Source organism: Callospermophilus lateralis, chromosome 5, assembly GCF_048772815.1.
Source record: "Callospermophilus lateralis isolate mCalLat2 chromosome 5, mCalLat2.hap1, whole genome shotgun sequence".
NCBI classification, from domain to species: domain Eukaryota; kingdom Metazoa; phylum Chordata; class Mammalia; order Rodentia; family Sciuridae; genus Callospermophilus; species Callospermophilus lateralis.
The window spans coordinates 72,423,116-72,450,669 of NC_135309.1; the positions used below are offsets into that span (position 1 = coordinate 72,423,116).

A 27,554-nucleotide genomic window follows, 5' to 3' on the forward strand; every position below is an offset into this window, starting at 1 on the left:
TTTATTCAGTAAGTCAAAATCCTACAATTCTCTGCCAGATGTGTAGATTACAGTAAAAGTAATCATGTGAAAAGAATACCCATTTTATAACCAGCTTACTTCTATATTAGTTCCATTATTCCCTCAACTGTTCTTCTGCATGAACTTACATTTGAATTTTACTCAGTCAATATAGTTGACTTCGCTTAATAAATATAGCCAAAAAAAAGTCACCAACATTTTAATTGAAATATTTAATATTCTGCTTTTATATACACTCCATAGATTTCTTTAAACATTACAAAATCTTCCTTACCTGTGAGGACAAGAGGAACTAACAGAACCATAATTATATTTCTGCATACTTTTACATTTAAAACATGTAATTCTCAGTGCTAAGAAATTCATAATAAAATATAGCTTGGAAAAAATAAGAAATTACCAGAAAATGCAGTCAGCTGAAAGTTATTTGATTTCCAGAGGTCAATCTTGTAAAGAAATAAAATAATGTCACAGAATTTGTTTTGGTTATAATCTTTGAAAATGTGTTTATCATTGCCTTTATATTTAGTAAGATTATTACTAACCCTATTATCATGACTTTCCCTTAACATTCAGATCAGTTAAACACTATTATAGTTACTACCTTAATGTCCCTAAAGGTCCACAAGGCAAAATCTTTCTTCCCAGGGTGACACTTTGGGAGGTAAAGAATCTTTAAGATATGGGGTCTAATGGGAAGATTTAGGTCTCTGGGGGGCAGCACGTGACTTTAAAAGGGATTCTGGAACCCTGGTTTCTTCCTCTTTTTCTTTTTCATTTCTTGGCCAGAGGTGAATGTTGTAGACTCCTAACAATGATTGGTCCTGCCTCAACACAGGCCTAAAAATGAGGTGGCCAACTGATCATGGACTAGAACCTCTGAAACCATAAATCTAAATAAACCTAGTAAGTTGATTATCTCATGTATTTGTTATAGTGACAAAGGATGATTAATAAAAATACGGATCAATTTTTAATACTATTTATTGAACATTATTCATGATAATTTTAAAATCTTTTAATACCCAATAGAATGAAAAAAGAAAATGATAAGTTTTTTCAGAATAACATCAGCAGACGATACTCACATTCTTTAATTTTTATTTTTTGTTTGTTTTTTATTTGGTATCAGGGATTGAACCCAGGGATGCTTAGCCACCAATCCACATTTCCACATTCCCAATCCACTTTTACTTTTCTTTTTTATTTTGAGAAAGGGTCCTGCTAAGTTGCTTAGGGACTTCCTACACTGCAAGAGGCTGACTTTGAACTTTCCCACCCTGCCTCTGCGCCCACCCCTCTGCGGACCCCCTCCCACTTTAGCCTCTTGAACCACTGAGCTTACCATGCCTGGTAGTTATAGTCTACAGAGCAGTAATTGATGTGAAATGACAAGGCTATAGCATAAATTATTGTAGAAAATTTTATAAAAACATGAAATATCCTTTCAAAAAAGTAAATATCAAGTATTAAGAGGTAAAACTGACAATATGGTATTATAATGTGTGTATTGTTTTAACACTTCTGGTAAATATTGAGTACTTAAAACTATATTCAATGAAGAAAAGGATTCACATGCATGTCTTTGGGAAAATAATTCATGGTATTATGTAGATATTTCAGGAGAAAATAAGATTCTTGACATTTGATTTATCTTTAAATGTATTAAATTATAACCATGTTTTAAGTTATCACTAGCATTTGACTTTCAAAATTAGTCCTTAGACAAAGAGACAAAGAGTTAAACTTAAGCATGTGATCTCAGGTAAGTTTTGTTTTGTCTTGGGGATACAGTTGATTCATCATTAAATTGAGGGGAATGATGTTCTCTTGGGTTACATTCAGTTTAAAAATGCTAGCCAAAGTAAATAGAAACTTTGGGGGAGGAAAGTTTCTAATGCAATTATCAATATTCCAGGTAATCAAAGGGAAAAAGATTCAATAATCCTGGTTCTTGAGATTCAGTAATGGAGAAGAAAGAAACAGATTTTTCAAATATGGTACAAATCCTGAGCCTGATGTTTGTTTTATTTTAAGTAGGTCTATAAAATAGAATGGGGGAAGTGAATTGAAAGAAACAAAAATAAGATGTTGAAAATATTTGTAATGCCAGATTGCATAGTATCCAACAAAAAAGAAGAGGTAGAGTACTTATTTCAAGTTAAGTTCTATCATAAATACCCTAAATCCACATCTAGCAGATAACTAGAAGTTCATTGTTCTGCTGAGGAAGAAGATAACATCATCCAGAACAATTACGGTTTTTATTCACAATATCCAAACTCAATTCAAAATTATTAGGCATAACAAGAAAGAGGGTCATAAAAATAAACAATAGAAAGAGACACACAGATGATTCAATTATTAAAATGATCTGACAGATCAAAAATATAATGAGTAATGTTTTGAATTAAATGAATAATAAATTAAAGAGCTCCACCAAAAAAAAACTGTAATGTATTTTTTTTAAGGCAAATTACATTTTAAAACTGAAAAAGCCATAACTGAAGTTAAGAATTCAATTGATGATTTTGATAAAGGACTAAAAGAAGAAAAAACTACCAATGTAAGAGAAGAGTCAGAATAATATATATACTATGTAACAAAAAAACAAGGAGAAATATATGTAGATGGACATAAAAAATGTACAACATATTTAAGAATAGCATTGTTTAGAGTAGGCATAATCAAACACAAGGCAAGCTCCTCAACTATAGAATAAATAACTCACAGTATATTCATAAAATAATTTTCAATGGAGTTAAATAAATGACAACTACATAACAATACAGATGACTTCATAAACAATGATGAGTGATAAATATAAAGAACACACAAACACGGACAAAACATTTTGTGCAGTTCTCCTTAGAGAACTGCAGGAAATATACAATTAACCACAATTTGTTAAATGTGTGCTTACATTTGGGGGACAATAAGAGAAAGTGATTTGGAATGGGTATGTGAGGGGCTTTAAGGAAAGGAGATGACTGATTTTCACTTTCAGAAAATTTAATAGAATTGTTCTGTTTCTGTCTGATTATATTTGTGTATGTCTTATAGGTGAAAACAGTAAAACATTTCCTAAATATTAATTACCATTGAAAATATGACAAATATAATCCTTACAATATGTTGGAAATTATAGCTATATGAATGTTGAATAATGAAGAATAAAAAGAAAGTAATGTACATGGTCTTCATGTTCTATTTTTTTACTTCCTTTTTATTGATTTATTGTTGTTTTGTTGTTGTTTGTTTTTGAGCCTGGGTCTCATTATTGCCTGGGCTTGACTCGGTGGTAACTCCTAGGCTCAAGTGATCCCTCCACCACAGCCTCCCAAATACCTAGCCCACCACCCTTCCTTGGCCTCAGGACATTAGAGTTAAAAGAAACGTATAAACAGAAGTAGAGAAAATTGATAGGGAGAAATTTGATTATGAGAAGTAAAATGATAGTGCAAAAGAGTATGACTATTTAGATTGAACAAAAGGATATTATAAACTAACCTTTGCCAAGGAATCTCCAGTAGTTTGTGGTTGATCCTCTCTGTCCCTAGAATCAGGTAAGCTGGGGCTGAAAGCCATGAGGTCGGTCTTGGGCAGGCCTTCGCCAGAGCACACCCTCTGCCTCCTCTGCTGCGAGTAAGACCAGCTCCCCACCGCGCTGGAGCACACCAGCGTGGGCTTCCCAGGTCTACAGGAGCCCTCTGTGGGCACCGCCGAACACCTAAACGCCGTGTACAGCAACAGTGTGAGCACCAACAGGCTGGAAATTGCACAGATGGCAATGATCAGGTACACGTTGACATCCACCAGCGCCGCGTCGTGGCCAGCAGTGCCCGCCAGTGCCCTGGAGGAGGTCTTTGGCACCTGGCCGCTCTCCACCAGAGACACCAGCACTGTGGCGGTGGCGGTCAGCGCCGGTTCACCGTGGTCTTTCACCAGCACCAGCAGGCGCTGGCGTGGCGCGTCTGCTTCATCCAGGGCACGGGTTGTACTGATCTCGCCCGTGTACAGACCCACACGGAATGGGCTGCGCGAGCCACCAGCTAACTGGAGCAGCTCATAAGACAGCCAGGCGTTGTAGCCAGAGTCAGCATCCACTGCACGCACTTTCGTTACCACGTGGCCAGCACCCACTGACCACTGCACCAGTTCATTCAAAGCTCCCCCTGTGTCACCTGTCCCAGGTGCCAGCAGTGTTGGCATGTTGTCGTTCTCATCCAGCACAAACACTTGCAGCGTCACGTTGCTGCCCAGGGGCGGCACACCAGCGTCGCGGGCACTCACCTGAAACTGAAGCAGCTCAATCTCTTCATGGTCCAGAGGCTGCAGAGCATACACCTTGCCGCTCTCCGCGTGCACTGACACGAAGCTCGACAGCGCACGCTCACCCACTCGCCGCTCCACCAGAGAGTAGGACACCAGAGCGTTCTCCTGCGCATCTGCGTCATGCGCAGACACCGTGAAGATGTGACAGCCTGGCGGGTTGTTCTCCTTCACGAACACTGTGTACTCGGGCTGCGCGAACAATGGCGCATTGTCATTTACGTCAGCCACCTCCACGGACACGCTGGCTGTGGCCCACAGCGAAGGGGAGCCCCCGTCCCTGGCGGTCACCACCAGCTTATAGTCAGATATGGTCTCGCGGTCCAGGGCGCTGTCCAGCACCAAAGAATAGTAATTCTTGAAAGTGGACACTAGCTTGAAGGGAATATGTGGCGTCAGGTGACAAGTCACCTGTCCGTTGGCACCTGAGTCACGATCTGACACGCTGATCAGTGCGACAACGGTGCCCAGTGGAGTGTTCTCTCTGATTGGAAGTGATAGGGACTTGAATTCCAAAGTTGGGACATTGTCATTGGTATCTTCTACTTCTACAATAACTCTACAGTGGCCAGAGAGTGGAAGCTGTCCTTTGTCAAAGCCCTCTACAAGAATTTCATAGGATTTGCATTCTTCGAAATCAATATATCCTTTTACGAAAATTTGTCCTGTAACTGGGTCTATGTGGAACTTGGATTTCACATTTGGTGAAATATCAGTAGAAAATGAGTAAATAATGTCTCCATTCGAGCCTTCATCTAAATCTGAAGCATTAACTTTGATTACCAAGGTTCCATTTGGAACATTTTCTGGTAATTTCACCGTATAGAGTGTTCTGTCAAAAACTGGAGCATTGTCATTAGCATCCAGTACTGTAATGAGTAACTGGACTGTGCCTGTCAGCTCGGGTTTGCCCCCATCAGTGACAGTGAGTACTAAAAAAATCTCCGGAGTTTCTTCTCGGTCTAAAGATTTCCGTAATAGAAGCCCAAGACCTTTTACCCGTGGGTCATCGGATGGTTTTTCCAAAGAAAAATACTCATTGGGGCTCAGCGAGTAAGTGAGCAGAGCGTTGACTCCGATATCTGCATCAGAGGCGCCCTCTAGTGGTAGCCGAGTATCAAGTGGCTTGGATTCTGCAATGAACAAATTCTTTTGTGTAGCCAGGAACATAGGCGGGTTATCATTAATGTCCTTCACCTCCACTTCCACATGAAAAAACTGCAGCGGTCTGTCCACGATCACCTCCAGGTGGATGCTACACTCCGCGCTCCGCCCGCACAGCTCCTCCCGGTCGATCCGAGAATTCACAAACAAAATGCCATTCTGCAGATTTACCTCCAGAAAGTCCCCGCGGTCCTTGGACGCCACCCGGAACAGACGCGGCACCAGCTCCGCCAGCTCCAGCCCCAGATCCTGAGCGATGCGGCCCACGAAGGTGCCGTGTTTGACCTCTTCGGGAATGGAGTAGTGGAGTTGGCCACTCCCTGCCTCCCAGATTGCGAGGAGCAGAAAGGAAAGCAGCAGGCGCTGGGATTCCGGGCCACTTCCCCAGGAAAATTCCATGTCAAGCGCACAGAACTTTATTATGATTAGGAATCTTGTCTCAAAGTTAGGAAAAATCTGTTTGGTCATTTCCGTGCGGCAGCATCCTCCATTTTTCAAACGCCGGATCTTAAGAAGAGATATTTTCCCTTTTATTCTTGTTCCTGTCAGATGTATTTTATGGTAAAGAGCGACATCATGTGGCTTCAAACCGTAAGTACCGATTCCGGAAACCCATACTACTATCATTGCCAGGGGGCTTCTCCGAACACATTTCCAGTTTTGGGATAACAAGAATACTGAGGTGCACATTCTGCACCAAAGAAATTTGACTGTGATTCTTAGTTTTACCACAGAAGTAGCTTCTACTACAGTGGAAATCCTTTTTTTATACAGATCTTAAGTATTTACAAAGAACCAACTGTAGTTAATGAAAACTTTGAAAATATACAATTGTGAAGTGTTGATAAGGAAAATTCATGATATTTTCCTTGTATTATTTGGCATTCTAGAGGTTATTATTAATTATGACACCCTGCCTATCCTTGTACTTGCATTACTGGTGTTGAAGCAAAGGGAATGGTACCTGGGGAAATTGGTTCCAAGGACAAAGCCATTGAAAGGTAAATTTGCAAATATTTTTAAGAAGCATTCAAAGACTATCATAATTTAATTGAATATCTTCCTTGAGTCACCTAAGTGCCAAATGCTCAAGGGGGCTTTAACAAGGAAGTAGAAACTTCTAGTTAAAACACAAATATGAAAAATTGTGCTATATATGTGTAATATAAGTTGGAATGCATTCTGCTGTCATATATAACAAAATCGATTAAATTTTTTTAAAAAGAAACTTCTAGTAAATAGCTTGTGTGGTGAAGTATTCCAGATAATGTTATTGACTGTAACTTATTTATCTCCTATAAGCAAGAAGAGTATTCTAATTTTTACTCTAATGGTTTATAAATACCTGCCTGATCTCCAATGTCTTCAATGACTACTTAGACCACTACTTTTCCAGTGTCTAAGATTTCTGCTTTCTCCTATTGTACTCATATATTTTAGTCAAACAGGATAATTGGCTACTTTCAATTTTTTTCTTAAAATTCTCCTTTAGGGTTGTGACTCAGTGGTAGAGCTCTCATCTAGCACATTTGAGGAACTGGGTTCAATCCTCAGCACCACATAAAAATAAATAAAGCAATTGTATCCAACTACAGCTAAAAAAATTAAAATTAAAAATAGATACTTAACATTTACTAGACATTTATGATAATAGAAATGGTTAGGTTTTAATTGCCTAATACATTAATATAAGGTGATCATAAAATTAATATGGAAATATGATGTCTTAGCACTCTGAAAACTCTCTAAATCATACAAAAATATTTTCCCTATGAAATTGCCCTAATTAAGATATATTTCAATTTCCATGTGGAAAACATGGCTTTTAGCTTGATTTTCATGCCAATTTTTTACAGTCATCATCTCTGAATCATCCCCAGTCGTAATGAGCAATTAAATCTTCCCAATACAGTATTATACATTTTTGTAAATAAACAATACAGAAGGAGGTAGTGATAATAGCAATTGTCAAACTTTTTGCTGCTTAAATACTTAAATTCATTTCCTTTGTGTTTGCCTAAACAAAAATTGCCATCTAGTGAAAATAGTTTCAGGTTCTCCTCTATGAAGAGCTACACTCACAAAAAACAAATTTTGGAATCATAATGGAAATCAGAGTACTTTCTCTGTTTGGGGACCCAAATTTTGGGTTTTACAAAATGATCATAGATCAAGCACACTGGGAGAAATTGAAAATAATTAAATTCTCAGTCATTTTATTTTAAAAATATTTAAATGTATAGATGAGGAATGCAACAGAATAAAAATATTTATTTGAAATAAATACCTATTCACTGTTCACTTAGTATAGCATCAATACATCTCTAAGAAGAAAAAAACTCAAAAATTTTCAAAATGTTTTTGTCAAGAGTCTTGTTAGTCAAGAATTTCAAGAAGAAAGCTCAATTTGAAGACCGAAGTCTCATATCCATCAAGGCAAGAACTTTGGATGATCCTATTATTTACAACAGGATGATAATAGAACTAACAAAATAAATATTAAATCAAGGCTGGATTAATACTTGATGAACAAGTGGCAGCAAAGGATATGCTTGAAAATAAAATGCAAGTGGGAAAAGAGAGGAGTGAGTGACATAATTATTTTACATTTTGGACTCTCTATAATATCTTTGAGCGACAATTGGTTTCAATTTGTTACTAATTGTACACAAGGGGGCTCAACACTACTACAATCCCAGCCCTTTAATTTTTTTATTTTGTGACATGATCTCACTTAAATTGTTGAGGATGGCTTTGAACTTGTGAACTCCTGCCTCTGCCTCCAGAGTCACCAGAATTACAGGAATGCATCACCATGCCCAACTTAAAAATTCTTTTTAAAATAACATTTAAATATGCCACGGAAGAATTAAAATTTCACTTCATATTGATATTTTCATTATTGCTAATAAAAATAATGAGAAAAATGAAGATAACCAAACATAGCGGTGCATGCCTCTAATCTTAGAGATTTGGGAGGCTGGAACAGAAGGGCCGAGAGTTCTAGGCCAGCCTGCATGATGCAATGAAAAGAGGTAAAAGATAGTTATTCTGCAGGAAGCACTTGGCCACAAGTTAGAGTTGAATTCTGTAAATAATGAAATTTGTCAAAGAAAAAAAATTTATTTGTACCCATTTAGCAATAAAATAATCCTGCTACTGCACTTATCAACAAAACAAAATAACATTATAAATGTTAATCTCACTGTTCATTTCTTCATTCAAAATTTAGTCATGAAGAATCTGACCATTTTAATCACAAAATCAGCAACTGAAAAATGCTAATTAGTAGAATAGAGTGTAGTGTAATTAACCTTAAACATGTTTTCAAGGGGGTGAAAATACAGGAACAAAAAAAAGAAAACGCTTTGGAAAGAATGATAAATTACTTACTTTGGCAGAGAGATCCATGTCCATAGCCAGTTGCTCCTCTCTATCCTGGTTAACTGGACATGGTGGAAGACTGGGGCTAAAAGCCATGAGGTCGGCCTTGGGTGGGCCCTCTCCAGAGCACATCCTCTGTCGCCTCTGCTGTGAGTACGACCAACTCCCCACCGCGCTGGAGCACACCAGCGTGGGCTTTCCAGGACCACAAGTGTCTTTGTTGGGTTCCGCAGAGCACCGAAACACTGTGTACAGCAGCAGGGTGAGCACCAACAGGCTGGATACCGCGCAGATGGCGATGATCAGGTACACGTTCACATCCACTAGCGCCGCCTCGCGGCCCGCGGCGCCAGTCAAGGCCCTTGAGGCCTTTGGCGCCTGGCTGCTTTCCACTAGAGACAGCAACACTGTGGTTGTGGCAGTCAGTGCCGGCTCCCCGTGGTCTTTGACCAGCACCAGCAGACGGTAGTGCTGCGCATCCGATTCATCCAGGGCTCGCGTGGTGCTGATCTCGCCTGTATACAGTCCCACGCGGAATGGGCTTCGTGCACTACCTGCCACCGGTTGCAGCTCGTAGGACAGCCACGCATTGTAGCCAGAGTCAGCGTCCACCGAGCGTATCTTAGTTACAATGTGGCCAGCGCCCAGAGACCGAGACATCAGCTCCCTCACTGTATCCGCTGCGCCACCCACCTGAGGGGCCAGCAGTACTGGCGCATTGTCATTCTCATCCAGTATGAATACTTGCAGCGTCACGTTACTGCCCAGGGGCGGTACGCCAGCATCGCGGGCATTCACCTGAAACTGAAGTAGCTCAAGCTCTTCATGGTCCAGAGGCTGCAGAGCATACACCTTGCCGCTCTCCGCGTGCACTGACACGAAGCTCGACAGCGCACGCTCACCCACCCGCCGCTCCACCAGAGAGTAGGACACCAGAGCATTCTCCTGCGCGTCTGTGTCATGCGCAGACACCGTGAAGATGTGACAGCCTGGCGGGTTGTTCTCCTTCACGAACACTGTGTACTCGGGCTGCGCGAACAATGGCGCATTGTCGTTCACATCAGCCACCTCCACGGACACGCTGGCTGTGGCCCATAGCGAAGGGGAGCCCCCGTCCCTGGCGGTCACCACCAGCTTATAGTCAGATATGGTCTCGCGGTCCAGGGCGCTGTCCAGCACCAAAGAATAGTAATTCTTGAAAGTGGACACTAGCTTGAAGGGAACATGTGGCGTCAGGTGACAAGTCACCTGTCCGTTGGCACCTGAGTCACGATCTGACACGCTGATCAGGGCTATGGCCATGCCAAGTGGAGCATCTTCTAAAACGGGTAACGATAATGATTTGATAACCAACTCAGGAACATTATCATTGGTATCCACAATTTCCACTAGAACCGTGCAGTGATCTGTCATTGGAGGATTTCCTTTGTCTGTCGCCTCTATTTGGATTTCATATGACCTAGTTTCTTCGTAATCTATGTTTCCTTTTACACTGATGTGTCCACTAACCTGATCTAAGTGAAATTTCGACAGAATTTCTGCTGATACATCTGTATTGAAAGAATATTCAATGTCCTTATTTACTCCTTCATCCAAATCAGAGGCGTTAACGATCACTATTAAGGTACCATATGGAGCATTTTCAAATAATCTGACTTTGTAAACCGACCTCTCAAATGCTGGGGCGTTGTCATTTACATCCAAGACAGTGATCTTCACTTGAGTGGTGCCAGTGAGTTCTGGTTTCCCGGCATCAACCGCAGATATTAGTAAATGATGATTAGGAGTGTCCTCTCGATTTAAAAGTTTTTTCAATACCAGTCCAAGGGATTTAATTTCCTCATCATTTCTTTTAACGTCCAAAGCAAAATATTCACTAGAATCAAGACTGTAAGTCAACAACGAATTAGTTCCAATATCTGCATCGGATGCGCCCTCTAGCGAAAACCGAGAGCCAAGCTGTCGGGATTCGTAAATAAATAGATTTTTTACCGCCATGGGAAATACTGGCGGGTTGTCGTTAATATCTTTCACCTCCACCTCCACATGGAAAACCTGCAGCGGTCTGTCCACGATCACCTCTAGGTGGATGCTACACTCCGCGCTCCGCCCGCACAGCTCCTCCCGGTCGATCCGAGAATTCACAAACAAAATGCCATTCTGCAGATTTACCTCCAGAAGGTCCCCTCGGTCCTTGGACGATACCCGGAACAGACGCGGCACCAGCTCCGCCAGCTCCAGCCCCAGATCCTGAGCGATGCGACCTACAAAGGTGCCGTGTTTTGACTCCTCGGGAACCGAGTAATGGATCTGGCCGCTCCCTGACTCCCAAGCCTCCAGGAGCAAAAGCCAGAGCAGCAGACGCTGAGTTCCAGGATCTTTTCGCCAGGAAAACACCATTGCCAGCTTTTCCTAAATATTTGGTTCCTCTTACATCAATCCAAAATTTAAAAACAATAATTTGATTTCTTTATTCTTCATTTCTTAAACTCCCACCGTCACCATACTTCAGAGATGATGAAGAAAGGCTTCAACGTGAATACGTAATGCGGACTGCTTTTGTGGAGAAAGACCTTGTGGTAGACAGCGACATCATGTGGCTAAATATGTAAGTATTAAATATATTTGTCTTCTTTTCCTTATATGACCATTGAACTTTCTCAAAATTTTAAATTTTAAATTTCTGTTCAATTATACTTTGAGTACTCACTCAATTATTTGTTTATCAAGCTGTCCTTAGAAAATTTATACTAATTCATCAATTTCAATTATTCCGATTCATAACATACAGTAAGATATCGATTATTTACTGTTGTAACAATGAACATCTATTGAAAATGTTTCCCGTGACAGGCACTGTTACATTTGTCTTAATGGAATCATTCCATTAAATTCTCACAAATATCCTCTCAGAAAGGCATTTTTTTATACGAGTAGGATTTTTTCCTCTTACTGGTGCTTTATATTTACATAATAGTTAGGTTTAATTTGACATAATCATACATACATAAAACTTAATTTGATCCATTTCAGTCCCCAGTTCTCTCCCTTTACCTCCTCTTTTCCCTTTCCCTATTCCCCTTTCTCTACTCTACTTGTCAACCTTTCTCATTATTTATTTTGATTGGTGTTTTATAGGTATACATAAAGGTGGAATTCACTGTGGTATATTTATACATGTACATACTATGATTTTGTTAAGTTTATTCCTCATTTGTTAAGTTCATTCCCATCATTCTTCCCTCGTCTTCAGTCTCCTTCTTTTACTCCACTGACTTTCCTTCAATATTTATGATATTCAAACACTCCTTCACTCTTTTTTCCCCTTACTTTGCTCTAGCTTCTGTATATAAGAGAGAATATTTGACCCTTGAATTTCTGAGTTTGGTTTATTTCACTTAACATGATGTTCTCAACTTCCATCCATTTACTGGCAAATGCCATAATTTCATTCTTCTTTGTGACTGAGTAAAACTCTATTGTGTATATATACCACATTTTCTTAATCCATTCACCTATTGTCAGGCACCTGAACTGGCTCATTATCTTGGCTATTGTTGAGTTGCACAACTATAAATATGGACTTGTCTATCACTATAGTATGCTGATTTTAGTTCTTCTGTATATAGATCAAGGAATGGGATAGTTGGGTAATATGATGGCTTCATTCCTAGTTTTTTGAGACATCTCCATATTGCTTTCCAGAGTGGTAGCACCAGTTTTCAATCTCACCAAAAGGTATGAGTGTACCTTCCCCCCGACATTCTTGCCAGAATTTATTATTATTTTGTTCTTATCAAAAATATATGAATGTGCTTCACTTTTTACAAATACACAGAAGTTAAGTAACTTAAGAATGACTTTAGTAGTGTAAGGGTGGGATGTCAATCTGATTTAAGTTGCTATTCCTTTAATCACTTAGCCTCTCAGACTATAGTTTATGGAAAAAGTAGAGTTTTTGAGATTTGTGACCATCACAACATAAAAAGGAAACATTGGTAAATATGTATACATAAAGTGTATACATATTTATGGCATTTATCATAAATGGCAATTATGATAATTATTATTGCATCATTATGGCAATTATCAATATTTAAAATAGGTTCCCTTATATTTATTAATTCTAGGATATCTGTAAATTACTCCTATGTCCCTTTTTCAAGAATTATATTCTTGTTAACTATCTTACCGGTTATTTAAATAAAGATGTAAGAAATCAGTATTTTCCAGTGAAGTTGTTTTGTCAATTTATTTCCTATTGCAGGACAACACTGTATAATTGGATATTTATTATACTTGTACCACAACAAGTAAGAACATACTAGTTTTTAAATTTTTCACATCTTTATGTTTTCCAATTTACCTGTATATACTAAAGCATTTACAAAATGTGATAATTTTGTTTTTTAAATGCCTCCACTCTGTTTGGACACAGTGGCATACTCACACAATCCCAGCAACTTGGAAATCTGAGACAGGAGGATTCAAATTTGAGGCCAGCCTCAGCAATGTAGGAAAACCCTGTCTCAAAATAAAAATAAAAGGGGTAGGGGATATAGCTCAGTGATAGAGCACATCTGGGTTCCATCATCAGTACCAGAAAAAAAAATCCACTCTGGATGAATTTTTAGATTTCCATTGCTTTAAAAGTTCTTATGACAAAAATGACAAAAGAGAGAAAAGCAACCTTCAAACATGAGTCACCAGTCAATACAGGTAACAGTAGGTGATGAAATATCTCAAAGATCTCTCTGAATTTGGTGAGAGTCATGAGTTCCCTGAGCATTTGTAAGTTAAATAACAAAATTCTTTGGTAAAGGTCTATTGTAGAGAATTAGGAACAATAAGAATATTACAACTCCTTGCATATAGCCTGACCATTATTAAATGCAATTCGATATTTAAGAATTTGAAGAACAGTTTTCATTCAAGTTGTTGTTTCCTGTGTTTTACTAAAGGGAAGCCATGATACAATTTACTCACAGTTCATCATTTATATTTATAATAGAATATATTATCAATTAATTTTAGTGAATAAATTAATGTTTGAAATTAACTTTCTCAAGCAAGATAAGTAAAGCATTATATTAATATATTTATTAGCATAAAACTTTCCTAATTTCTAACTGATTATATTGTGCTAGTGCTGAGAGCCATTAGCCAAGTAGGTATGACAATTTCCTTGCCAGCGTACCCCATGTTGCTTAGAGGAAGGACTCGTGGTAAAATGGACTTGCCTTGGACATTTTGCAGTGACATTGCATGTAAGGTGACCTTGCTCAAGGACCAGGGCGGATCCGGGTTTAGGGCGGATCAGGGTTTAGGGCTCTCCTTGGGTTTAGGGTGGTTCCAGGTTTAAGGTGTATCCTGCTGGGAATAGGGCGTGCCCGCTCCTGTAGTTCCCATTGAGTTCTCACGGGATTCAGAGAGTATTTGGGCAGAGAACGTGTTTTGCCTCAGAACGTGTTTGTAGAGGGCCGCTGTGAGTTCAGGAATAAAGAATTGCTGTTTGAATCTACAAAGCTGTGAGTGACTCGTGATTTTGTGCCCAGCCAGACTGCGGCATGCTAGCTCATGAAGAAGAAAGTAAACTTTAAAGAATTGTTTATTACAATGCCAGCTATAACTTTGATGAATATTAAAAGGTGGTAGTTAGTTTGAAAATGAAAGACAAAATTAAAATTTTATATCATCACAGACTTCATATTAATGAGATACTTTTGACAATTTATTGTAATATTATGGGCCTTGCATTGCTTTTAAGAATTATACTAACTGAAAGATGGAATGCCTCACAGAAAATTTATAGCAGAGTAGACTCCAGTACTGATTATTAGAAGATAAGATAAAGTTAAAGGAACATGAGTTTAGAAGATTGGATCAATGTGTGCATAAAGTATCAGGGAATAGTTTCTATTAGTTATCTCCTTAAGCAAATTAACCAAGAAAAATATAAATAAGAATAAGAATTTATTGAACCATAGATAGTAATTCTTGGAGATCTAGGTACATCTGAATATAATTTTTAAAGGTTACAATTTACCTAGAGTAGAAACATAATGACCAGACTTCCAGTAGGACAGACTCCACCTGACCATTCATATATTCTGCATGCCATACTCTAGGTAGGATGAAAACTCCCAGGGAAGAGTTTCATCCTCATTTGTTCAAATCATTCATTTTTCTCTGTAAAACCTTAAATGAACTTTTCTGATTTTCAGGAAATGTATACTTTGCATGATGAGACTTATCAACTCTAATTAGGTAAGTTTCCTGTAGGCATAGACTGTGCTTGACTATAGGTCAAGATTTATCCACCAAACTTCCCAGCTCCTTTAAAAGCATATTCCATATAAAACTTCTGGACTACCTATGAAGTGACTGAGGCCAAGATCACTTAGTGGAAGTTAATGATATGATTCATCAATATGCACATATTATCTGGGAAAAGAGCAAATAACTGATAACCAAATAACAAAAGACAGTTTTAGATTTAACCCCTTTGGTTTGAAACAAAACAAACAAAAAGAGTCCTTCTCAGTTATCAATTTACTGGGTAAGGTCAGTTTTTCAATTACCCATTATAGTATATTCTAATGAAAATGTAATCATCCAATGCCAGGCCTTACCTTCTGAGGAAACTTCAGTTTCATTAAGAGTATGAATGTTACCTGGTGAAACTGAGTGAACTCACAGTGATGTAATCCCTGGCACAGTGAGGTGCCAGCAGAAGCTTCCCAGTTTGTATTGTGAAAGACCTGCATGCACTAGACTAATGATAATGATACTGGAACGATGATTTAATCAAACACTAACACAAAGATTGGGTTAGAGAACTCTCCAATTATAGAAAGTAAAGGTCTCACCAGGCCAATCCCACATGATTTTAAAGTGTTAAGACTTGAAAGGACTCTTTCTTAGTGAATTATTTATTTTGACTGAAAACTAAAGGATTTTGCCAGTGTGAAATTCTTATCCTCAATAATAGGTTATTTACTTATAAAAGACAAATCTAAGATTAACAAGTATTTCTAAGTGCTAGCATATAAGTGCTGGAGTGCGATAAATACTTTTAGAGGTCCTAGCATTGAAGATTCAGGATGCTTTCCAATACAAAGTAAGAAAAAGCAACTCACTTACTTTTGCATGAATGGATAAAAACAAATATATGATTGGTCCAAAGAACAATATAGGAAATGTCCAGAACAAATATAACCTTATTCCAAACATATTCCAATAGAATGAAAAGATCGTATAAACTGGAAATATTATGTAATAATGTACTTAAAATTTCTCCAATTCTGATTTAAAAATTTTAAGAGATTCAAATATTTATAGTTAATGTTAAATTGAAAATTTTTGCTCAAGTGTGTTTTCATCCTTCTTACTCATGGAGAGATTTAATTAGGAAAAAGCCGTATAAAAATAAAAATAACATTTAAGAAAGTTCTATTAATCTCTAATTTAATAAAAATTGTTCTGTATTGATATTTAATACATAATCAATGTTGGATGGTAGAATGATGATTCAAAATAAAGGCAGAGCTATGAATCTAAATAATTAGTAGAATTCCTAAAGAATAAAACATGGAAAATTCTAGAATTGGAAAGAAATTTAAAAACCCACCTTTCCGATGTATTTTGATTCTGAAGGTGGTTGCCCTTCTGCGGAGTCTGGACCTTGAGGTAGGCTGGGGCTGAAGGCCATTAGGTCTGTCTTAGGCGGGACTTCGCTAGAACACACCCTCTGCCTCCTCTGCTGCGAGTAAGACCAGCTCCCCACCGCGCTGGAGCACACCAGCCTGGGTTTCCCAGGCTTGCAGGCGCCCTCAGTTGGCACCACGGAACACCGAAATGCCAAGTACAGTAGCAGTGTGAGGACCAACAGGCTAGATACAGCGCAGATGGCTATGATCAGGTACACGTTGACGTTCACCAGCGCCATCTCCCGGTCAGCAGCGCCTGCCAATGCCCTTGAAGAGGCCTTTGGCGTTTGGCCTCTCTCCACCAGAGACAACAGCACTGTGGCTGTGGAGGTCAGTGACGGCTCGCCGTGGTCCTTCACCAGCACCACCAGTCGCTGGCGTGGCGCATCCGACTCGTCCAGAGCGCGCGCGGTGCTGACCTCACCGGTATACAGCCCCACGCGGAAAGGGCTGCGGGAACCATCCGCCGCCACTTGCAGCTCATAGGTCAACCACGCATTGTAGCCAGAGTCTGCATCCACCGCGCGTACCTTAGCCACAACGTGGCCTGCACCCACAGACCATGGCACCAGCTCATTCGCCACTCCCCCTGTCCCACCCACCCCAGGTGTCAGCAGTTTGGGAGCATTGTCATTCTCATCCAGCACGAACACCTGCAGCGTCACGTTGCTGCCCAGGGGTGGCACACCAGCGTCGCGCGCGCTCACCTGAAACTGCAGCAGCTCAAGTTCCTCATGGTCCAGAGGTTGCAGCGCGTATACCTTGCCGCTCTCCGCGTGCACTGACACGTAGCTCGACAGCGCACGCTCGCCCACCCGACGCTCCACCAGAGAGTAGGACACCAATGCATTCTCCTGTGCATCTGCATCCTGCGCTGACACCGTGAAGATGTGGCAGCCTGGCGGGTTGTTCTCCTTCACAAACACGGTATACTCGGGCTGCGCGAACACTGGTGCATTGTCGTTCACGTCCGCCACCTCCACGGACACGCTGGCTGTGGCCCACAGCGAAGGGGAGCCCCCGTCCCTGGCAATCACCACCAGCTTATAATCAGCTATGGTCTCTCGGTCCAGGGCGCTGTCCAGCACCAAGGAATAGTAATTCTTGAAAGTAGACAGCAGTTTAAAGGGACCATGGGCCATTAGCGTGCAGGTCACCTGCCCATTGGTACCAGAGTCCTGATCTGACACTGTGATGAAGGCGACGACGGTGCCCAATGGAGCATTTTCTTGGATAGGAAGCGAGAGTGATGTTATTGAGACTTCTGGTGTGTTATCATTGATATCCACAAGTTTTACTGAAATTTTACAGTGTCCTGACATTGTTGGGGTTCCTTTGTCAGATGCAATGACATGAATATCATAGAATTTTGTTTCTTCATAATCTAATTTCCCCTTAGTTCTGACTTCCCCTGAGCTGTTATCTATTTTGAACTTTGTCTGTACACTGGAAGACATATCACTACTGAGTGAATACACAATCTCACCATTTGATCCTTCATCTGCATCAGAAGCATTTAATTTAACCACCAAAGTTCCATTTGTAGTGTTCTCTAACAATTGCACTTTGTAAACTGATTGAGCAAAAGTCGGTTCATTGTCATTCACATCTAATACCTTAATAAGTATTTGAACAGTGCCGGTGAGTTCAGGTTTCCCCCCATCCATAGCTTCCAGTAACAAATTAATCTCAGCAGTTTCCTCTCTGTCCAGAGATTTTCTCAACACAAGAAACAAGGATTGGCTTAATTCATCATTCGTCTGGATGTCTAGAAAGAAAAACTCACTAGAGCTGAGTTTGTAGGAGATAAGAGCATTTACTCCAATGTCTGCATCAGATGCTCCCTCTAAAGGAAACCTTGAGTCAAGCAGCCTAGATTCAGGAAACCGGATAGTCTTAACTGTTATTGGAAATACGGGCGGGTTGTCATTAATGTCCTTCACCTCCACTTCCACATGAAAAACCTGCAGCGGTCTGTCCACGATCACCTCCAGGAGGATGCTACACTCTGCGCTCCGCCCGCACAGCTCCTCCCGGTCGATCCGAGAATTTACAAACAAGACGCCATTCTGCAGATTTACCTCCAGAAGGTCCCCGCGGTCCTTGGACGCCACCCGAAACAGACGAGGCACCAGTTCCGCCAGCTCCAGTCCCAGATCCTGGGCGATGCGGCCCACGAAAGTGCCGTGCTTTGCCTCCTCGGAGACCGAGTAGTGGAGCTGGCCGCTCCCCACCTCCCAGGCTGCCAAGAGCAGAAGGGAGAGCAGAGGACACTGCCAGACCTCTCGACCCCTTCGCAGAGAGGACACCATTACTAATCCTCAGTGAGTTGGTCAAATTAAAGGATCATGTTCTGCAAATTTTTAAATATTCGAATCTCTGATCAAGTCCTGCTGCTTCTGTTAATGTTCCGTTTATCTGGAGTAACAAAGGGGCTCTAGGTATTTTTCTTCCTAGAGAATACTCTGTAGTAGACAGCGACATCATGTGGCTAAAACAGTTTCTACTTTTACGATGCTAACCATGTTTAAGTGTGTAGTTCAGTAATTAAATATATTCACATTGTTGTGAATTTTTCATCTTGTAAAACTGAAACTCTGTATCCAAGTAGAAAACTCCTATTTTCCACTACCCCACCATGGTAACCACCATACTACTCAGTTTCTATAAGTTTGTCTACATTAGATATTTTCTATAAGTGAAATCAAACAGTATTTGCTTTGGGGGACTGGCTTATTTGACTTACATAATGTCTTGAAAGTTCATCCATGTGTAGCCTTTTAAAGCTAAATGATATTCCATTGTGTGTATGTACTACATTTTGTATATTCACTCAACCATTCTTGGGCATTTAGATTACTTACACCTCTTGACTATTGTACATTGTGCTGCTGCAAACAGGTGTGCAAAACTCTCTTGAATATCCTGCTTTCAATTCTTTTAGGCATACTACCATTTTTAACTGTTTCTTCAAAGGAAGCACATATGTATCAAAGGGTATTTTACTTAATTGTATACTGCTGTTTTGTGGTTTAATTTTTATTTTTGAATTGTTTACAGATGTTTGACCATTAATAATTAATTTGTTTCTCATTTGAATTATTAATTTAGGGATAGTTCTTTTTCTGTTACATTTGAATTTTATGCAAGAACAATACAATTAATCTTTTTTAATGTTAATTATTTGAAACTATCTTTTAGTAATTCTTAGCTGGTCTTTGCATGGAAAAATGTGAAAACAATGAAATAACATGGAAATGAAAACAAAATGAATCAAGAGTTGTGACAATGTTCAAAATCCATAATAAAGGGTGATTTTCCTAGAGGAAAGCAAAAAAAAAATTAAAGAAAAACTAGCTTTTCCTGGTGCTGGAACCCTATTTTAACTTTTTCCTAGAATCCAGTATCTTAAAGTACTTAACTCTGTCTATGGAAGTGAACATTTATATTAATCATACTCTCACAAAGAATCCTACATAAACTGACTTAAGGAAAAAAGTAAAGCATAATTTAATGGCTTATATATAAAACACATCATTTTTTACTGGTTTTAAGTCACTAGTTTCAAGTCACCAATATGTGGTAATTTGTTACAGCAACCCAAGGAAACTAATACAATACACACTAGTGAAACTGTACTCTTTGCACCTACCAAAACAAACCAAGTATAATATTTATGAGCCTGAGCATTCACTCTTGAAAAACCTTCAAACCGATCTTTCACAAAAGTACTACAAAGACCCAGAAGAAAAAAGAGGGAATGGATAATAAGCAAGAAAAAAGAAGGTATACCTATGCCATTTTAAATTTCACTTTGCTATTTTTCTTCTACATTTTATACATAAGAAAAAGAAATCATAAAAAAGAAATCATAACGAAAACTTTTTCCATAAAAGCCATTATCTAATCTGCCTAATGGTCAGCTGCATTGATTAAAATGTCAATAATAATGTTCTATCACTTGTATTACCTGTTGTTAATTATTAAATGTATCCTTTTCACAGTAATTTAATGGCAGAAACACAAATGAATATATTGTTGTGCATTCACTGTTTCATTTTTTAGTCTCAAATAAACTCTTAAATTTTATTTCATGCTCCTGCAAAGTTATCTGTAGTTATAGAAGACTCCTATGACAGCTTTTCTCCCTATGTTAGCTTAGCATCCCAGGTTTCTTATGGCATCTCAATATCAATGTCAACCTGTGCTTCTGTAATTGCTGCAACAGGAAAAAAATAGGAGAAGAGAGTTTTGCACTGGCCATCACATAACTGTTTGAAAGAGACATGTACTTGCATTTCATTGGCCAAAGAAAATCACACAACCATACTACTTTAAGGCAATAGAGAAGTGAAATCTTCCAGTGTTCTCAGTAGGAGGAGAACAGGAACCACAAGAAAGGGATCAAAATTGTAATGGTTTGCACCCCATGTATGTCAATATACACCCTACTGTCATGTATACCTAAAAACAACAAATAAAAAAAGGAAGGAAGAGAACAGAAATATTGATAGTGACTACTAAAGTAAATAACTATTTCTCATTCTTGCCTATTTGTATATTTTACTGAATAGCAGTCTCAGAGATGCCTCGGCTGATACTTCATTTTTCTAATTATTTATTATTATATTAGAATATAGAACTGCAATTCTAATGTTCAGAATGATAATTTTTTAAGATAAGGAGCATACAAAAATAAAATCTTCTCAAGTTTTCTACCTTTTATTTCAGGAAGTGTAAAAAATATTTTTCTAAAAATTAAGTTGCATTGGGGGGCTGAGGCTATGGCTCAGCAGTAGAGCACTTGCCTAGCATGTGCAAGGTGCTGGGTTCAATCCTCAGCACCAAATAAAAATAAATAAATAAAATAAAGGTATAAAAAAATCACATGAATCTTTAAAAAAAATAATAAGTTGCATTGGTATCAGCATACCAAGGTGGCTTGAAAATAAATTACCATTCTTAAAATCATAATCATGAAACCAAAACTAATTTTTGAGGTCAAATAATCTCAAATTAAAAATTCATATTTTATCAAGATTTTACTGAAATCAATGATATTTTGTTCCCATTGGCTCATTTGAAAGTTGTAGACTCCACAGAAAGATGTTAATAATTCAGTGTTTCCCAATATGCACAGCACAATCACCCTTGCCTTGTTTTTTTCAGATAGACAATAAGCTGTGCCCTTGATACTAAAGATTAACCAAAATTAATCATATAACAATGGTTATAATCTGCTAATAAGCTCTCAGTCTTCATAATATCAACTTTTAAGAATATGATCACTTTTAAATCAGTACATTTCCTAAATGGTTGTCTAATTTAAATTGTAAATATATTGTGAAATAAGCACTAAAGAACAAATTTCCATAAATCTGTATTATTCTATGCTCTTCTTAATACTAAAATAGTAAATTGTAACAAATGAATCATAGGAAAGACCAGATGGAAAAGCAGGAAAATAAAGCAACTGATTCATCTTATGAAGAATAGGAGATGAAGTAATATAATATATTTTGTTTAGGAGTGACCCATGTCTTTTGGTTTAATAGTGATCAATATTTGAGATTCACCTCCAAGTTAATGCCTTCAACAAACCCAGAAAACATTTAATCTTTACAACAATCATTATAATACAGAAGGAATTATCTGTTCTTAGATCTATAGTGTACTAATCTCAAACTTTGTTTTTGACAGTGATTCCAATGCATTTGTGTGAAGGTATATATGAATGCCATTAGGCTATTAAAAGGCTACTGGTATTATCAAAAGACGCTCAGTTCCACTAATAATCTTATGGTTAATCTCTCATTAAAGTGCTGTGAGATAATTGCTTTTTCAAACTGCATAAATTCTTTAATGAGTTGTGCAACTGTAGTTTTAAATGTCAACAACTAGCCCCAGTTTTTCTGCTGTAATGAAAAAATTATATCTTTATTCTTTACATTCCACGTATGATTTTCAGTTTGGCCTCAAACCATAGTTCACTCTATCCCTCTTAATCATTCAATCAATTTAATTGCCCTTTTCATGGCATTTTCCAACTAGTTGATTTTTTTCTGCTGTATTTTAGCAAGGATAATTACACACCACTTTTTCTTTCTAGTGCTGGTGACTGAACCCATGGTTTCCTGAATGCTAAGCAAGCTCTACCACTGAGCTACACCCCTAGCCCTACATACAATTTTCTGAGCAATATTTTATTAAAAGAAAATGTCTTAGCCTGCCTTTTTTTCCTCAGGAAGCTTACTTAAAATGTCCTGACTTATTGCTTATTTTTTAAAGTCACAAATAGAATGAGATCCTTTTCTATGGACACCCTGGTTTGACAAAGAAAACTGCAAAGCAATATTACATCAAATCCAAGACGTTTTATAACCCAATTGTTATTTTAAATAGGTTGGAATATTGTCCCCTTGACGACAGGGACCTTGCTACCTTGTTTCACCATTGCTGCATCTCTAGGATTCTATAATGGGGCTTAGTTTGTGTTATCTTTCAATATGTGGTTGTTGAATCAATAATAATCAAATATTGAATGTCCATAGAATTAATCCAAAGCCTGGTCATTAATACTGTTAACAAATGTAGTTAGGGGGACATAGCATGAGTTGGGATGAAAATTTATTTTGTAATTTCCAACTCTATCTTTTCCAATTTGATAATCCTGAAACATTTATCTCATATATAGAATAGATGGGATGTTTTCTTGGCACCAGGACCCTAAATTATTATTATTTTTGTTGATGATTAATAAAAGACTAGGTATGATAGTTAGTATTTGGAAAGATTAAGAAACATGCTTTCAGTTTAATTCTTACAATTCTCTAAGCAATGGGTCTGTACCAGCTCAAATTTGTGAAAGTTTAACTAGCAAATTATATTAATTTCTCTTAGAATATTTTCATAAAGGAACTTATATGGGACATTTTTGTATGTTTCTTTGAACATTTGGTAAACAAAGATATTTTTATTTGGTACTCATGTAACCATAATTAAACATAGGAAACAAAACATAACATTATGCTTGGGGCTCAAAGACTAGTAAATTCAATGAAGTCTATATCCAATATATATCAACTGATTTTGCAAAACTGCTATAAAACATACTGTCCATTACAGTGCACAAATATATTGATCAACATAATGATCAATAATCAAATATTCCTTGATTGTATAGCAGGAAGAAAATATTTTTCCCTTCTGAAAAATGGGCATAGAGTACTTTTTATTTTTATTTTTTTATATTTCTGTATTCACTTCCAGGAAGATGGTGTAAAAATTTGCACTCGGTCTCTGCTTGATTTTTGAAAAATCACTCACTCCTCTTGTCTTGATCTTTATACATTGACTTTTAGCAGAATTATTAAAATTTGCTTTTGCAAATTTCTTCCTTTGTAAGCTATGGAATGTATTAGAGCAAACAAGTTTTTGTGTATAATTGGGAAATTTAAAGAAAATCTAGTAAGTATGCTGAGTATGGTTCTGCTGAGCCTCAGCACTTCAACTATAAAGTTTTGAGCCTCAGCACTTGAACTATAAAGTTTCACCTTGCAAAATCATTGGAAAAATTAAATGAGGTAAAAATTAAGGGTTTAGAACATTAGCAAGTAAATGGGAGGTGTGCTGTGTTTCCTAACTGGATCTTTTAAATAACAAATTCATGTAATATTAAGCCTTCTAGACACAGGGAAGTCAAGATTAATGGCAACAAGAAATTGCTCTTAGTGACAATGAAGTGATTGTAAATTTTTAGTTGCAGATTTAAAGTATCACCTAATAAATATATTTTAAATTTCATGGGCTTAAAAGTATTCTGTTTATTGCCCACTTTGAAATTTAGCAACTTGAAGAGATGGCAGATGGTTTCTATAATTGGCCTGCAATTAACTGTAAGGAGTTTTGACATTTCACTAGGGGATAAGATAATAAGTAAATTTGAAAATATCACTGTATACGACCCCATTGACATACTGTTAAATATCACAAGCATTGCTTAGTGTTGGAGTATTTTTAAAAGTATGCCACCATTTAAATCAATGTATATGATAGTCTGCCCCTAGAGCTTTTGTTCCTGGTTCTATTCAACACACAGCTACATTTAATAGAGCATCTACATTAAATGGCAAGGTTTGTTTCAATGTCAATGAACACCGTGAACATATTTTTAAAGTGACATTTGAAAAGCTCATTAGATAAGTTATATCTAATTTAAAAAAAATTTAAGGCAAAGCTTAAAAGTTTGACTTACATTACCGGAAAGATCTAAATTTGCTTCTGGATGTTCATTTCTGTTTGATGTGTTCAAACCTGGGGACAAACTGGGGCTGAACGCCATGAGGTCAGTCTTGGGCGGGCCCTCGCCAGAGCACACTCTTTGTCGTCTCTGCTGGGAGTAAGACCAGCTCCCCACTGCGCTAGAGCACACCATTGTAGGCTTCCCAGGCACACACACATCCTTCGTGGGCACCGCAGAGCACCGAAATGCAGTATACAGCAGCAGCGTGAGAACCAATAGGCTGGATACTGCACAGATGGCTATGATCAGGTACACATTCACATCCACCAGGGTCACTCCAGGGCCAGCAGTGGTGACCGATGCCCGTGATGAGGCCTTTGGCGCCTGGCCACTCTCTACCAGGGATAAGAGCACTGTGGCTGTGGCAGTCAGTGCCGGTTCACCATGGTCTTTCACCAGAACCAGTAGGCGCTGGCGCGGAGCATCTGCCTCATCCAGGGCACGTGTTGTGCTGATCTCTCCAGTATATAGACCCACGCGGAATGGGCTGCGCTCACCACCTGCCACCAGTTGCAGCTCATAAGAGAGCCACGCATTATAGCCAGAGTCAGCATCCACCGCGCGCACCTTGGTCACTACATGACCAGCGCCCACTGACCAATGCACCAGTTCATTCACGGTGCCTCCAGCGCGACCCACCCCAGGTGCCAGGAGTGTTGGCATGTTGTCGTTCTCATCCAGCACGAACACCTGCAGCGTCACGTTGCTGCCCATAGGTGGCACACCAGCGTCGTGCGCGCTCACCTGAAACTGCAGCAGCTCAAGCTCCTCATGGTCCAGGGGCTGCAGCGCATATACCTTGCCGCTCTCCGCGTGCACTGACACGTAGCTCGACAGTGCACGCTCACCCACCCGCCGCTCCACCAGAGAGTAGGACACCAGCGCGTTCTCCTGAGCGTCCGCGTCCCCTGCGGACACCGTGAAGATATGGCAGCCTGGAGGGTTGTTCTCCTTCACAAACACTGTGTATTCGGGCTGCGGGAACACTGGCGCATTGTCGTTCACGTCTGCCACCTCCACTGACACGCTGGAGGTGGCCCACAGTGAAGGTGAGCCCCCATCCCTGGCGGTCACCACCAGTTTATAGTCAGATGTGGTCTCACGGTCCAGGGCTCCATTCAGTACCAAAGAATAGTAATTCTTGAAGGTGGACACTAGCTTGAAGGGGACATGGGGTGTGAGGGAGCAAGTCACCTGTCCGTTGGCACCTGAGTCACGATCTGACACACTAATCAGAGCAATGGCCGTGTTAAGTGGAGCATCCTCTCTGATGGGCAAAGATAGTGAAGTGATTGCCAGTTCTGGGACATTATCATTTACATCCAGCACTTTCACCAAAACTTTGCAGTGATTTGACATGGAAGGACTTCCTTTATCAACTGCCTTTACCTGGATTTCATAGTATTTTGTCTCTTCATAATCCAGATTACCAATTACTCTAATTTCTCCTAAAATAGAATCAATTTTGAATTTTTCTTGAATGTTAGGAGAAACATCACTGCCAAAAGAAAAGACAACTTCCCCATTTACACCTTCATCAGCGTCAGATACATTTAATGTGGTCACTAATGTTCCATTTGCTGTTGTCTCTAATAAATGGACTCTGTATATAGTTTGCTCAAACAGTGGGGCATTATCATTAACATCGAGCACAGTGATCAGCAGCTGAACTGTACCTTCCAGTTCTGGTTTACCCCCGTCAGTGGCAGTCAATAATAAATGAAGTTCTGGTGTTTCTTCTCTGTCCAAAGATTTCCTCAATTCAAGTGAAAGAGATTTGCTCAGTTCATCACTTGCCTGTATGTCCAAGGAGAAGTAATCATTGGGGCTGAGGGTGTAAGTTAGAAGAGCGTTGGCACCAATGTCTGCATCATCAGCGCCCTCTATCGGAAAGCGAGAATCCAACTGTCTATTTTCAGGAATAAATATCCTTTGTTCTTTGCTTCTGAAAACCGGTGGATTATCATTAATATCTTTCACCTCCACCTCCACATGGAAAACCTGCAGTGGTCTGTCCACGATCACCTCCAGGTGGATGCTACACTCCGCGCTCCGCCCGCACAGCTCCTCCCGGTTGATCCGAGAATTCACAAACAAAATGCCATTCTGCAGATTTACCTCCAGAAGATCCCCGCGGTCCTTGGACGCCACCCGAAACAGGCGCGGCACTAGCTCCTCCAGCTCCAGCCCCAGGTCCTGGGCGATGCGGCCCACGAAGGTGCCGTGTTTTGCCTCTTCAGGGACCGAGTAATGGAGCTGACTGCTCGGGGTCTCCCAGACCGAGAGAAGCAAGAGAAGCAGTAGCAAGTATCCCAGGCCTCCTCGCCTGAAAAACAACATTGCAAAAACACTACCCCTTTCCTTCTGTTCTCACCTTACTAAACAATCTTACTTTTTTACTTCATATTTTCAATCATGTATCTCCTTACCGTTTTTGTCTTCTCTCCGATGCTGACAAAAGCTTTTAGTGATGGGTACCTTATTTCTATGGACTAGACTTTGTGGTATACAGCGACATCATGTGGCTAATGTGAGTTTTCCATCCATTCATTGATTTTTTTCAAAGTACAGTCTCTATATTCATTTGAGATTTACGCAATAAGATCATTTTCAATTTAAGTCCTTTAAAGATCCAGGACAGG

At 39.2% G+C, this 27,554-nt stretch overlaps 3 protein-coding genes across 3 annotated transcripts; all 3 read right to left on the bottom strand.

Annotated features, from left to right (window-relative positions):
• Positions 1-3,519: 3,519 nt before the first annotated feature.
• LOC143400439 (uncharacterized) lies at positions 3,520-11,301 on the bottom strand. The gene is made up of 2 exons (XM_076857668.2): positions 8,907-11,301; positions 3,520-6,059 (listed from the first exon to the last, which is right to left on the bottom strand). The coding sequence occupies exons 1-2, from the start codon at positions 11,299-11,301 to the stop codon at positions 3,520-3,522; spliced, it is 4,935 nt and encodes a 1,644-aa protein (XP_076713783.2).
• A 5,218-nt stretch (positions 11,302-16,519) lies between these two features.
• LOC143399820 (protocadherin alpha-2-like) lies at positions 16,520-18,922 on the bottom strand. Its single transcript, XM_076856845.1, has one exon. The coding sequence runs from the start codon at positions 18,920-18,922 to the stop codon at positions 16,520-16,522; it is 2,403 nt and encodes an 800-aa protein (XP_076712960.1).
• Positions 18,923-24,819: 5,897 nt separating this feature from the next.
• Positions 24,820-27,252, bottom strand: LOC143400440 (protocadherin alpha-1-like). Its single transcript, XM_076857669.1, has one exon. It carries the CDS (start codon positions 27,250-27,252, stop codon positions 24,820-24,822), a length of 2,433 nt encoding a protein of 810 aa, XP_076713784.1.
• Between the last annotated feature and the right edge of the window lie 302 nt (positions 27,253-27,554).